Source organism: Zootoca vivipara, chromosome 10, assembly GCF_965207765.1.
Source record: "Zootoca vivipara chromosome 10, rZooViv2.hap1.1, whole genome shotgun sequence".
Lineage (NCBI taxonomy): Eukaryota > Metazoa > Chordata > Lepidosauria > Squamata > Lacertidae > Zootoca > Zootoca vivipara.
The window spans coordinates 37,153,548-37,167,234 of record NC_142593.1 but is presented as its reverse complement, the minus strand read 5'-3'; the positions used below and the strand labels follow the sequence as shown (position 1 = coordinate 37,167,234).

Sequence of the window (13,687 nt, the reverse complement as noted above, 5' to 3'; positions counted from 1 at the left end):
ATTATCAGTAGCATTAGATTTCTAGATTAATCTTTAAGGGGCCAATTTGGTGTATGCTTTCACTGGATTGCAGTTTGAGAAGTAGGATTAAAGAGCACCCAAATGTCCCCTCCTCGACTGCATGAGATCCCTTACTTAATAATACAATACAGTTTCGGACACACCTTAATCTAGAACACTGACAAAAGGGCCCAGTTCAGTAATCATTTAGCAAAAGCATTAAGTTGCTCATGAATTTTGGAGTTAATTTATTGAAATGTGCTTAGCTGTGTTTGTAACAGACCCGTTTGTATATTTAATAAATGATTGAGAAACCTGTAAAGCTATTGTTCTTGTCTTTAGGAGCTAGAGTGATTATAACAGTCTGCCTATATATAATATCCTATACATATTTTACAGTGATAAAGGTACAGGCTAAAAAAAGGAATTTGGTGTATATAACAGTTTTCTAAGACACTGTCTGTGTTACTAATGAGGGTGCTTGTGACATACAGTATTCTGAAATCATTGCTTTATTCCAGCAGCCATTCCTTTGCCAATTTAGTCTTGCCTAAATCCATTAATGGACCTGAATTTACATAATAAAAAAAATCCTTCCAGTAGCACCATAGAAACCAACTAAGTTTGTTAATGGCATGAGCTTTCACGTGCATGCACACTTCTTCAGATACCTTGCACACGAAAGCTCATACCTATGACAAACTTAGTTGGTCTCTAAGGTGCTACTGGAAGGAATTTTTTTATTTTGTTTCTACTACAGCAGACCAACACGGCTACCTACCTGTAACTGAATTTACATAGTTCTGCTTAGGATCAGGCAGTAAATCAGTGCATGTTAAATATCTGATACATGAAGGACAGATGAGTGAATCTTACAGGTGAACTTAGATATGTACAGTGTCTTGAGTTTGACATAGGTAAAGTTTCATTTCTACACGAGGCATAAATAATGCAATGCTGCTAGTTGTCTTGAAGCTGTTCTTCATATTTTCAGCAGTGCTTCTGTTACCAGTCCCTATGAGGTTACTTTTTAGTGCTAGAGTTGAGAGTAAATAGCCTTTATCATCGGTTAAATGTTTGTGGGATAATGTTTGGTTAGACTTCTTAAGGCCAGAGAGCGAGTGTAGCAAATGAGAACAGAACCATCCTCATTTTCCTTTATATGTGCATGTACTAGTGCAGTGGTTAATTGCATGGCTAAGGAACGCCACATCTGCAGAAAAAGTTTTTCAAGCTCTTAATATGGAGATACGCTGTGAGCACCCTCCAAAAATAGCTGTCTGTTCCTCCTGCTCTTTAATTGAAAGACACATAGTGTGATCTGATACCTAATCTATGCCCAGTCCTAAATTCCCCGTGAACGTCCAGCACAACATCAGTACAGTAAATTTATGCCAGGTGATCTCACTCTAGATCTCCTTTGTTTTCTTATGGGATGCAGTGATGGGGAACTGCACTTGCTACTCAGCTAACCCTTGGGCATATTTCAGAAGTACACGGACCATGTAAGATTGACAGTCTCATGATTCTGTGAACCTGTCAGAATTAATCCTGCTACTGCTGTTATTCAATAAAAGCTGTCTGCGTTAGGTGTGTGTGTGTGTTCGTTCTCCTGATGTTAGCACTCCTTCCTGCCATTGTTTGCCATGTCTTAAGCTTGGATGTCTTAATGGTTAGGGACCTATAATGAAAGCAGGCAGTGGTGTTTGTCACCCTGCAGGGCTTTGGATCTGCAACTTATGGCTCTGCCAATGGATAACAACTCAATGTTCTCCTGTAACAGCCCCTTCAGCAGTTACTTCTGGTGGGGCTTGATAATAAGGTATGCTGGGGGAATGGACTAATAAACTGATGCTCAATACAGGTGAGACAGAGGTGCTGTGGTTGGGTAGCTTATCTGCACAGAGAGTTCATGTTGTACTCGACACAGTCACCTTTTGCCTGAAGGAACAGGCTTGCCACTTCAACGTTCTCATTGAGGCTTATTTGTCATTGAGGGCATAGGTTGCTTCTGTGGCATGAAGTGCCTGTTAGCAGCTTATATTGGTGTGCTAGATAAAGTCTGGACACAGAGAGAGTCTAGCCCATAACGTTTCGTGCTCTGCTACCCTCCAGGTTAGACTGTAATGTGCTCCATATGACGCCTTTGAAAAATGTTCAGAAAATACAACTGGTTCAGAATGTAGCGCCTAGAATACTAAGTGGGACTGGTTGTCATGATCACATCACACTGGTGCTATGGTAGTGGTAAACCTGGTTTTGACCTTTACAGCCTAGTACCAGCCTATCTCCTCATGTGCCTACCCAAACGGTAACATTTTCAGGACCAGGAGAAAGAAAGACCTCCTCAGTAATGGCATCCAGTTATGGAATGCTGTCCCCAGAGAGATCTGCCTGGCAGCTGTTTTGTTGCCCTGTCAGTGCCAAGCAAATACCTCCTTGTTTTCCCAGGTCTTTTGGAGTTAATTTTATCCCTGCTGATTGTATTTATGTGGTGATTCCTGCCTTTTAGTCTTAACGTTTTCTGATTATCACCTGTGCCTTTTTCCCCCTTGTTCTTTTTGTATTTTCCTTTTATGCAAATCACACCAGCAATGCCTGTTGGAGGACAGTATATAATTTTTAAATACTTTTTAATACTTAAAACAACAGGCAGAGTTGCCGTTTTGTCCCTGGCAAAAGGGTTGTTTGCAGGCTGTACATTGCTGGCATGGGATTCTGTCCCTTGTCTAAAGAGAGCCCTGGAGTTTGTGGCTGCAAGGGTCAGTTGCTGCCCTTCTAACCATTGGGCCATGGAGCCTGTCGCACAGTAGATTCTGTGTGCTGGTGGATTGCGTCTTGGAGGCGGCATAGACTGGATTGTGTGATAATCTTATGGCATACCTGCTTTCATCCACTGTTGACTGGTGCCTTCCCCTCCACAGGGTACTGCAGTAATGGTGGCGTTAGCAGGGATCCAGTGGAGTGGCTGCTGGCATTGTTTCATTATTCTTCCGTTATGCTGGTATTGTTTTGCTTTCTGCTGTGCCGCTGGGAATACATAGGATCACAATTGCATGATGCTCCCACCGGATTGCCCTGCCCATCTTTTTGCAAGCGGCCCAATTCATTTTCACTTCTCCTGTTTATCAGGGGACTGCTTTGTTGGCGAGATAAGTAATTCGTACGTTTTGATGTTTTAATCCATCGTTTGTATTTCCTGACGTTGCTGTGGTTCAGTTCCCAGGGTCTGGAGGTCTGTTGTTGAGATTAAATATTAGCTTCACTTTACATTGTCAGGTTTCTCGTGGTTACCTAAATTCTGATAACAGTTGTCATAAAAAAGGTCTAATTGAAATCTGTGGTTGGAACTTCACCCCGCACCCCGCCCCCTCAGTAGCAAGCTTGAATGTGTTTTGGAGCATGAATTGTGGGATTGTGAGAACTCCTTTGTTTATTTATCCCTTGTACTAAAAAAAATGGGAATAATGAGGAGGCAGTGGCCCGCTGGAAGCTTAGAAAGCAAATTTTGCCTTGGGAACAGAACTATTATGTGTAGCAGTGATCTTAGATTGATATCGGTAAACCGCATCAGATAGAAAGCAAGCTATCAAAACCCTCAGCTGTCAAATGCATACATTAGTTTTAACGTACAGTACAGTGCTGGAAAACCTTCCTGTACGTCAGTATGCATAAACACGCATTCACAAGTTGGGTCAGGGGGACATTAGAGGGCAGCAGGTCACTACTGGACTGGCCAGAGTTGGGAGGATCCTGATGGAACTGATTGGAGCAGGTTAAGGGGAGGCTAGTCTAAACCTGAAGGGTCAGACCCAGGTGAGGAGAAAGACAATGAGAAAATGGCAGAGTTGTGGAAAAACACCAAGGATCATGAGTTAGAGAGGAGGGGGATGTTTGAGGAGTGGGCAGGTGACAGAGGCATGATTGTGGTAAACGTGAGGAACAAGGACTTCCCTTATGGTGGGTTTTGGGGTGTTGGCAGGATGTGACCTATGCAAGAACACCACCTCTTTGGGGCTTGACCAATTGTCATTGGATGAAGGATGTACCTCTAGTTAATAATTGTTAGTTCTGAAAATTTACAATTAAAGGGGGTGCCTGCTTTCGTTCTGGGCGACCTTCCGGATACACATTCTGCCTCCCGCTGTGTTCTTTATGCGCGTTCTTTATGCGCGCTTTACAATTATGGGTAAGAGAGAAAGCAGAAAAAATTACTTTCTCCACACTTAAGTTGCTGCCAAGCTATTACCTAAACCTTGTATGTCAGACTGTTTCCCTCCTGAAAGGCTATTCTCCACACACTGCCTCCCCCACACTTGGTTTTCCTAAAGTTCTTTTTTTCTGATACTATTGTTGTTCCTACTGTGTTACTATTGTGACAGACTCTGGAGGGGGTTGCCTTACTGACCAGTCCCAATTTTTTAATTTATAGGCTGCCACCAGGCAGAATAATCTTGTAAACCACTGCATCTCTGATTCCAGTGTCTCTGTGGCCAGCCAGAAAATTCTTAAGAGAAGTGCCACCTTCTTAAACTCTACACCAGGGGTCAGCAAACTTTTTCAGCAAGAGGCCGGTCCACTGTCCCTCAGATGTAAAAAACTTCAGAATCTTTCATCTCCCCTTATATTTCTTAATAGTTAATCTCCACAAATGCACCTGTAATTTTCAGTTCATCCCTTGACTTTTTGCTATATTGCTTCTTTTGCTATTTAGCTTCTCCCCTCCTTCTATTTACAGGGCAGGTGGTCCAAGGATTTTACTCAGAATGACATTAGGAACAGAAATTACTTCAGCTTTCAAGGCCTCATCCTGTAGTGCAGCAGACCGAAACTTCTTGAAATGGGATTTGCCGCCAGAGCAGATTAGAACAAGGACTGAAGAACTTATCAAGAAAACAAAGCAAATCTACGACAGCATTGGAATGCTTGATATGGAAGAGGTTACTTATGAGAACACTGTACAGGCTTTAGCAGATATAGAAGTGGAGTATTCAGGTAATTGTGACATGGCTAAGTATCAATTGCAATTTGCACCAGAAGGGGAGAGACTAAACTTGTGAAATAAGATTTCCAAGTACAGGTGCTTATAGCTAAATATAACAGCAGGGGCATGATATGTTACATAGTATGGAATTAGATTTTCAATGTGATTTTATAACAGCTTTGAATTGTGCAGACTAGGTAGGAAGTTGACCATTTAGGGCTTTGCGTGGATATGGAATTAGTCATGAAAACTCTTTTTCTGCTTGACATCCTACAGAAAGCTCAAACAAATCTGGAACTAGTAACAGGTTGCTGTTGTTATTGTTGTTGTTGTTGTTGTTTTTAAAAAAATCTAGATAATTTATTCATAGTGGAAAGGTCTCTTCCACCAAATGACTAGTACTGAGTACTGCTGTTGTCCTCTGTCTTTTGTTTATTTTGGGGTGTTTCCCCCCCTTTTCTTTTAGTGGAAAGAAGCATGCTGGATTTTCCACAACATGTCTCACCTGATAAAGATGTCCGAGCAGCAAGCACAGAAGCTGATAAGAGACTTTCTCACTTTGATGTTGAGATGAGCATGAGAGAAGATGTATTCCAAAGGGTTGTCCATTTACAGGTAAAACAGTAGGAAAGATTGCTTGTCAGCCATTTGCCTAGGTGCCTTATAATGGCAAGTCTTGCAAGGGGTTCTAACTATGTGTTCAGTGCTTTTCAGCACCTCTGTTAATTTTTCTTACTTAAGACAGGGGTTGTCAACCTGGTCCCTACCACCCACTAGTGGGCGTTTCAGGATTCCACCGGTAGGTGGGTGGTAGGGGCTTCTATGGCACAAGCTGAATCCTTCCATCGAGCACTGGTGGGCGGTAAGGAAATTTTACCATCAAGAAAGATGCATTAGTGGGCGGTAGGTATAAAGAGGTTGACTACCCCTGACTTAAGAAATGGAGAGATAGCTGTGTCTGCTCTGTTTCAATAGAAAGCTGGAAGAAATGGTTAACACTACTCAAGGAGAGTTTGGTAAGAAGAAATGACCTGTGGTTTTCACAGCCGCTGCAGGCAGTGGAAATAAAGGGATTGCAGCTCAATCAATTAAATATGTTTTCATTTTGATGGTTGGATATTTCTGATCGTTTAATATTTCCTTAAAATAAAACGCCTGTTGGCTTGCATCCAAACACCACACGAGAAAATCACAAATCAAAATAAATCAGGAAGGGGGGGGAATTGCAATAAAAGCAAATCTAATAAAAACAATTTCAGCATTAACTCGTCAGGATAAGATCAGTACAAAAAAAGAAAAAAGCAGACCAAGTAGGAATGGGTGTTTTAGCTGAGATTCCTGCAAAACAGGGTTTTGGACTAGATCATCCATCCACAGGGACCCTTCTGACTCTACAGTTATATGGTTCATTGTATGTCTCCCCACACACATGCACACACCAGGGCTTAGTTCCAGAGTTTATGGAGTTGAAGTGCATTTTGCATCCAACAAATCTTGCAAAAATGAATTAGGCCCCATCAGCTGCTAGAACTTTTCTATAGGGATATGCTAGAACGTTGAACAGAATACCCCACCTTTGCTTAGGCCATTTTTACAGCACTTAGCCCTGTACTTGATCTAGAAACTGAAGGCCTTAGATTTATTTCGCCACCATTTTGTGATAACTGGAACACATTTTCTCTGCACCTAAATAAATCTTTTGTAGCTGCAATCTAGGTCAATTAAGAAAAGCTTTGCTATAATTAGCAATGTGTTTTTAACAATAATACTGTCATGTGCAGGAGCAATGCACATCTTTGGTGATGCTGACTTATTGCACAACATTCAGATTAGACCATCCTTTATATACACTTTTATCTCAAAGTAGTCACTTATGTAAGTGGCACATGTTCAGAATAAGAGGCTGATATAAAGACAGGCTGATACAATTCCACTGCTGAGCATATGCATAGGCCTTAACATAATATCTGTTGTTCATTGGTGTATCTGATGAAGTGTGCATGCACACGAAAGCTCATATCAAAATAAAAACTTAGTTGGTCTTTAAGGTGCTACTGAAGGAATTTTTTTATTTTGTTATTTGCTAGTTACAGGTAGGTAGCCGTGTTGGTCTGACGTAGTCGAAACAAAATAAAAAAAAATTCCTTCCAGTATCACCTTAGAGACCAACTAAGTTTGTCATTGGTATGAGCTTTCATGTGCATGCACACTTCTTCAGATACTAGTTACAGTTATTTCCTATTTGTTATTTGCTAGTTACAGTTTTGTTAAGTGTCTATTGTTAGCAGTGTACAATGATAAAAGTAAAGACCAGCCCTGTATTTAGGCTTATAGTCTACAAAAGGTGCTTGTGAATGGTGTTGCAAATGCTTCATTTATTGAAGACGCAGCTTTTACTATACGGTCACGATTTGGTTATCTTCATTGTCATATATTTTAATCCTACTGTAGCATTTTTACTTTTTGTTTCAAATCAAAATAAAGCAGGATTTTAAAAATTCTTTATGATCATGTTTGAGTTAATGCTGTACTTGAAGAGCCCATGTCTTACCAAAATTTCCACCACTCTTTTGGTTACTTGCCTTGAATTGCTTTAAAAAAATGTTTTTCTGTCAACAGTTTTATTTTGTTGTTTGAACAGGAGGGATAACCCACCATAAACTGCTTCTTCTAGTCCTGGTGACAGCTGAATTACATTTGTGACAAATTTCTACACTATTCATTGGAGCATTTTCATTATAAAAAGAAGCAGTGCTCAGTCAGGATGGCTCTGTCTAAAAATGATGGTTCTCAGTAGGAGATTCCGTTGCCTAGATGTGTTTTCCTGCAATTTAATTTCTGTTTTGCTGATGAGCTGAAGGAAGCCTCTATTGTGATCTCTTTGGCTAAATGCTTCATCTTCTATTTGTTGAACTAACGTTAACATTTTATTAAATTTCTTTTTCATTATGTTGCTATAAACATATATGAAAAGAGGACAAGACAAACATGGGTAGAAAAATAGAAGCTAAGGGATGGACCTTTGCCAGCATTGGCTGTCCTCCACAGTGTAGATCTTGTGATCTAATATATAGGACTGGGAGAAAATGGCCTTCTGAAGTTCTCCAGTTTATTTGCAAGTGGGGGGAAATAGGGAGGAGGCATAATCTGGGCAAAATTCTCCAACATTTTCAGAGTTAGAAAAACAATTCTCAGAATAATATTCTTTCATAGGAAATTTTGGTTCAGAATTTTTGAACTAAATTACATTGCTAGGTCATCCTAGCTTTCTGATTCAGGGAGTCTGATGCTGAGGATCCTAGGGAGGATCCAAGTTTGTGGGGAGGGGGATTTCCCTCAACCTACTCTCACGCCCTGCCTTCCTCTCCTCTGGCACTTCCACTGTGCCTACCTGCCGCTCCCTTCACCTCTGGAGTTGTCAGATGCTGGTCTAGCCTCATCTCTCCAGAGGGGGCTGCTCCACCTGTTCCGTCCACCCCTCAGGAAGCACAGACACCTCCCCCATCACTCAGGTCCTGGAGACACCAACAGAGGCATGGACAGATGGAAGGGGGTTCAGCCTTTCACGTGGGGTGCTAGATTGCTTGCTAACAAACAGAATTGCTTGCCATGCTAAATTGTGCCCACCCTGTTTCTTTATCATAGGATTGAAGGGGGTGTTGGATCAGCTTCTTCAGTTGAGTAGCCATGTCACCTGCTGTGCCTTTTATCTGTGCCACTAAGTATGTGTATTGCCTACAGTGCCTTTGAATAGCAAGCTTGCATCTGTATCGCAATAATCTGAGCGCTAAAGCTTTCGGAAAAAAACAGGTCACCCAAGTCCACATTTGTCAGCAAGTGGGAGCCAAGACATCCTCCTCCTCATCTGACTAATCCCGTCAAGATATCTCTGTGGCTTTCAGATCACCGGCACCAACATTTCCTAAAAACTAGATTAAAATGGGAGGATATATAACAAATAAAACTGGGCAGTATACAAAACAATTAAAAATGTAGGAGGTCCTAACAGAAGTTAGTTGAATGCCCTACACACAAAAGAAATCTGGACAATGTAAGGAATACTGCTGTTGTATAATGTGGCATGGATTAGCTCCAAAATGTACTAAGAGTACTATCCAGTGCTAGGTCCAACTCAAGAGTAAAACCATTGAAATTAATGAACGTTACTAATTTAGGTTCATTAATTCAGTGGGGATGCTCTTGAGTAGAACAATTGGATACAGCCCTGGATGTAGAAAAGGGTGCTGACATAAAACAGAAGAAAAGTGTTCTCCTTTCCAAATGTTGAAAAATAATGTCTTTCGGGTTTTACACAAGGCCCTTCTTGTGTGTTCCACCTACGGTACATACAAATTGTGCACTGAAGCAGGGAGAGCCACCATCTAACTCATGAAGGGTGAAAGACGGAAGCAGTGAGCCCCCCCCCTATGCATAGAGGCTCCCTGCATGATTTGGAACCCTCCATAGTGACTGGGATTGGGCACTGACCACTTGCTGTGGCCAGCGGATTTAATTTATGAATAACAAATCAAAATGAAGTACTGGAGATTTTGGGCTGGCATAGTGCATTTTCACCAACGAGCAACATCTCTGCTCATTGTGGCTTATCCTTACCTTGGATACCCTCCAACCCTTCTATTAAGTTGCTTATTCATACTCTCCTCTCTTCCTGTTCTGAAATGTGCCCTGCTCAACAAAGTGCTGATTACTTAAGTGTGCTGTTGCAAGCTCTATATATTAGGAGATGTAGAAGAGGAAAAGCTAATGGTTTGTTTGCAAACATTTGAATCTAGCTGGAGACAGGAAGATACCTGATAGATGTTTCAGGCACGGTGTGTGTGAAAACTTAAACCATTTCTCTGCTTGGTTGGCCCTAAACACCCTGATTGTTCATTTAAGTGCTTGGAAGTTGCTCCTTCCTACCTCTCCACTGCCACTTACCGTAGTTCCAAGTAAGAATGCATAGATGGCAGCCTAATCTGCCTTCCTCAAAAACACATTTGCCTCTGAGCAGTGTGTGATGATCCAGCTGTAACATGAAACGCCGTTGTTGTTGCTTGCCCTTAATGTTTGCTCCCTGTGGAAAAGCCCAGTGTGGCAACTGGCATGCTTCGCTCTAGAATTCCTCAAACGAAATCAATATTTACCCAACAGTATTCTATTAGTTAACATTTTATTCTCACACACCATGTGCATGCTTGTGAAGCAGAGGGGCAGCAACCTTTGCTCACACCACTAGGCATGACTGAGTGAATTAAACAGGGTCCCTTCCCCCAAGTTGTGCTGTAGTCGTCATTCATGTCTAACCTCTGGCACACAATTGCTAGGTGGCTTGCACAAGTTGCTGCCCATCTGTAGTATGCCAATATACCTTTCAGGGTTGTTGTGTGTGGAGGATTGCTGAATATGTTGGTCAAGATCATTGAACATTCTGCAGCAGGGGTATCTAACCTGCTGCCCTCCAGGTGTTGTTGGACTACATTTCCCACCATTCCCTGACCACTGGTCATGGTGGCTAAGGTTGATGGGAACTGTCGTCCAACATCATGTAGAGCAGGCATCCCCAAACTGCTGCCCTCCAGATGTTTTGGCCTACAACTCCCATGATCTCTAGCTAACAGGACCAGTGGTCAGGGATCATGGGAACTGTAGTCCAAAACATCTGGAGGGCCGTTGCTTGGGGATGCCTGATCTAGAGGGCTACAGGTTAGCCACCTCTACTGTAAATAATGACAAAAATGGTTTGTGTTAAAAAGTGTTAACTTTTTGGAAAACATTATTCCTGGTGTGTAGTAGAATGCTGATAACTGCATCAATGTGATAAAGCAATATCTCACACACACACCAAAAATGTACAATTCAAATAAATAGTGAATACTATTTACCTCGATTCATTTTGCAGATGAGGTATAGGCAGTGGTGGTTGCCAATGTGAAAGCACTCACCTGACTGCCAGTTGTTTTTGAGCTGCAAAAACCCTGGCGGGCGCACTGATTTACACCACACCAGCCTCCCCATGGTACCCCCCTGCCACCTCCCAGTAAGCAGTGGCTATGCAGGTGACGGGAAATCAGGTGAATGCCCCGCCAACTCCTACTGGGCATAGGTAAACTCTTTCAATATTGGACAAAAGATTAATGTTTCTTTAGTAAAATGCTCGATATAATATGTGTGTGTGACTGAGTGTCTGTGTCTGTGTCTGTCCATGATCCAGAAGAAGGCAGCTACCGTTCTTGTTATTCCTGTGATGCTCACTGAGCTTTTAATATGCTACGAAATGGCTAAATATCATCATCTACTTTTCATTTCAGCAAACATGTGACATTGAGAATTTAAGGCCTGAAGCCAAAAGATACTTGAAGAAGTCAATAAAAATGGGAGAAAGGAATGGTCTCCATCTTCCTACAGAAGTACAAAATGTAAGTATGACATCCACAGATAGTAAAAAGGGATAAAACAAGAACATTCCAAACAGTATGGTTTTTGAGTGCTGGCCTTATCGGGGTTCATGACCATATGGGGCATTCAGGCTGACACACTTCCACACTGCCTTCAGAGCTTCACAGTAAACAATGGAAGAGGCATACCCAGTGACAATGTTGGTGGCATGCCTTCCTCCATCCCTCTTCGATCCAAACTGAATGCAGGAAGAAAGCTAGGATCACAGATATGGAAGTATGCACTTTAATTGATGAATTTAAACTATATATACATGACTTGAGTAACACACTGTTCTTTGTCCTTGGCAAATAAATTAGCATGTTAAAACTGTTGTACTATTCTGTTTGTATGTTTTTAATAAAGGTTCTCCTTCTCCCATCTTTCTCTCCTATTAAGGAAATCAAGATGATAAAGCAGAAACTGAGCGAGCTATGCATTGACTTCAGCAAAAACCTCAATGAAGATAATACATTCCTGATATTTTCTCAAGATGAACTTTGTGAGTATACATATATACCAATTGCTGTTGAAAGGAGGTGTATGCATTTTTGTATTAACACTGTCAAATGATTAAGTGTTATGCTGCTAAGTCTTCCAGGTATGTGTAAGCATTTTCTCAATCAGCTGTCCTCAATCAAGTAGCCCACAGATGTTTTGGATGCCCATATTGGCTGGGGCTGATGGGACTTGTAGTTGAAAACATCTGGAGAGCAGCAGGTTGGGAAAAGCTACCTCAGATACTTATCAGCTTCACCTATCAAAAGTATAGTTAACATCTTGCTCTCATTTCCATTTTACTTGCAATGACCATTCCCCCACAGCTGTGTATTGTTAGTTTCATATTTTCAATCTTCTTTGGACCATTTCGTTGGATGGAAGAATGTTTTAACTCTAATTGCTTTTAGATGGTGTAACTGTTTTTAGAATGTTTTTGTTGCTCATAGTGAATTAGCATGTTTATTTCAGTTTATGCTGTTATGCTGTTAACATATATATGTATGTATGTATGTGAGAATGTATAGACCAGGAGTGTGGGACCTGTGCCCCTTCAGATGCAGCTAAACTAAAACTCCCATCATCACTGACAATTGGCCATGCTAATGGGAGCAGGAGTCCAAAATATTTAGAAAGCTACAAGTTCGTTAGGCAGCTAATAATGGAAACCATAGGGTTGTAATTTTTAAATCAGCCTGGTAATTAAACAGTTGTGACAGTTGCTATGCCAAACATCTGTTGTATTGTTAAAGAAAATGTCTGAAGAGTATCCTTTTTACTATATCCCATGTTCCTCAGGTGCCCTTCCTGATGATTTCATCAGCAGTTTGGAGGAGACTGAAACAAACAGATATAAAGTTACCTTAAAATATCCACACTATTTTCCTGTTATGAAGAAGTGCAGTGTTCCAGACACCAGAAGAAGAATGGAAGCTTCTTTTAACTCCAGGTGTAAAGAGGTATGAGAGATTTGTCCCACCCATACCATAGTGACATAAAATAATATAGGAACAATATGACTGATCCATGGCCCTTTATATACCTAGCTTGGTGGACTCATTTTGATGGTTTTTCTCACAGGAGCATATATTATCCAGAGCTGGAGTGGGGAACCTGTGCCCTTAACAGATGTTGTTGGATTCCAGCTCCCGTCAGCCCCAGCCAGCAAGGCAGAGGAGATAGGAGATGGGATCCAATGACATCCAGACTGCCACAAAATCCCCATTTCTCTTCCGTAGTGCATTGGGAAATGAATGAGTACAAACTATTCACTTATTTTTAAAAGTGGCAATCTTCAAATTCTACATATTTACAAATAAATAAATTCCAACTTCCATTGCCCAAATGGGTTATTAATTTAACAACTATAGTTTTAGTACTGATGTATACCAAGAAGTACATAAAGGCAAGTTAAGCGTGTTAAATGCTTTGGAGACCTTGGTGATTAAAGATGCAACTGAACACAAATTCAGAAATGAGTTAGCGGAAAAGACATGTGGACTTGCATGTTTTGAAGAACGTGAATAATTGTCAAAAGAAATTAATAATGTCATCATGAGACATTGGTTGTTGTGTCTTACATTTATAAATAATTTGTTGGCAAGTTTCAGAATTAAGATAACCTTTCCAGGAACTGAGTAGCATAAAATTAGCCTAATTCAAAGGACAGCATGTGAAGGTGCTAGATTTGTTTCACTTTCCTTTTGAACTTCTCTGAAAACTATTTAAAAACCCAATTATGTGATCAAATAAACAGTGCATCCCTAA

The 13,687-nt window shown here is 41.0% G+C and overlaps 1 protein-coding gene across 5 annotated transcripts in view; it reads left to right on the top strand.

The window, feature by feature from the left end:
• The window catches only part of NLN (neurolysin), a 30,227-nt gene that overhangs the window by 1,645 nt on the left and 14,895 nt on the right, over nucleotides 1-13,687 (top strand). For all 5 annotated transcript variants that reach the window (XM_088652682.1, XM_088652681.1, XM_035100813.3 and 2 more), the window contains exons 2-6: nucleotides 4,739-4,995; nucleotides 5,451-5,599; nucleotides 11,296-11,403; nucleotides 11,822-11,924; nucleotides 12,719-12,879. In XM_088652682.1, coding sequence (XP_088508808.1) covers nucleotides 4,739-4,995; nucleotides 5,451-5,599; nucleotides 11,296-11,403; nucleotides 11,822-11,924; nucleotides 12,719-12,879 — 778 coding nt within the window. The remainder of the gene's footprint in view (nucleotides 1-4,738; nucleotides 4,996-5,450; nucleotides 5,600-11,295; nucleotides 11,404-11,821; nucleotides 11,925-12,718; nucleotides 12,880-13,687) is intronic.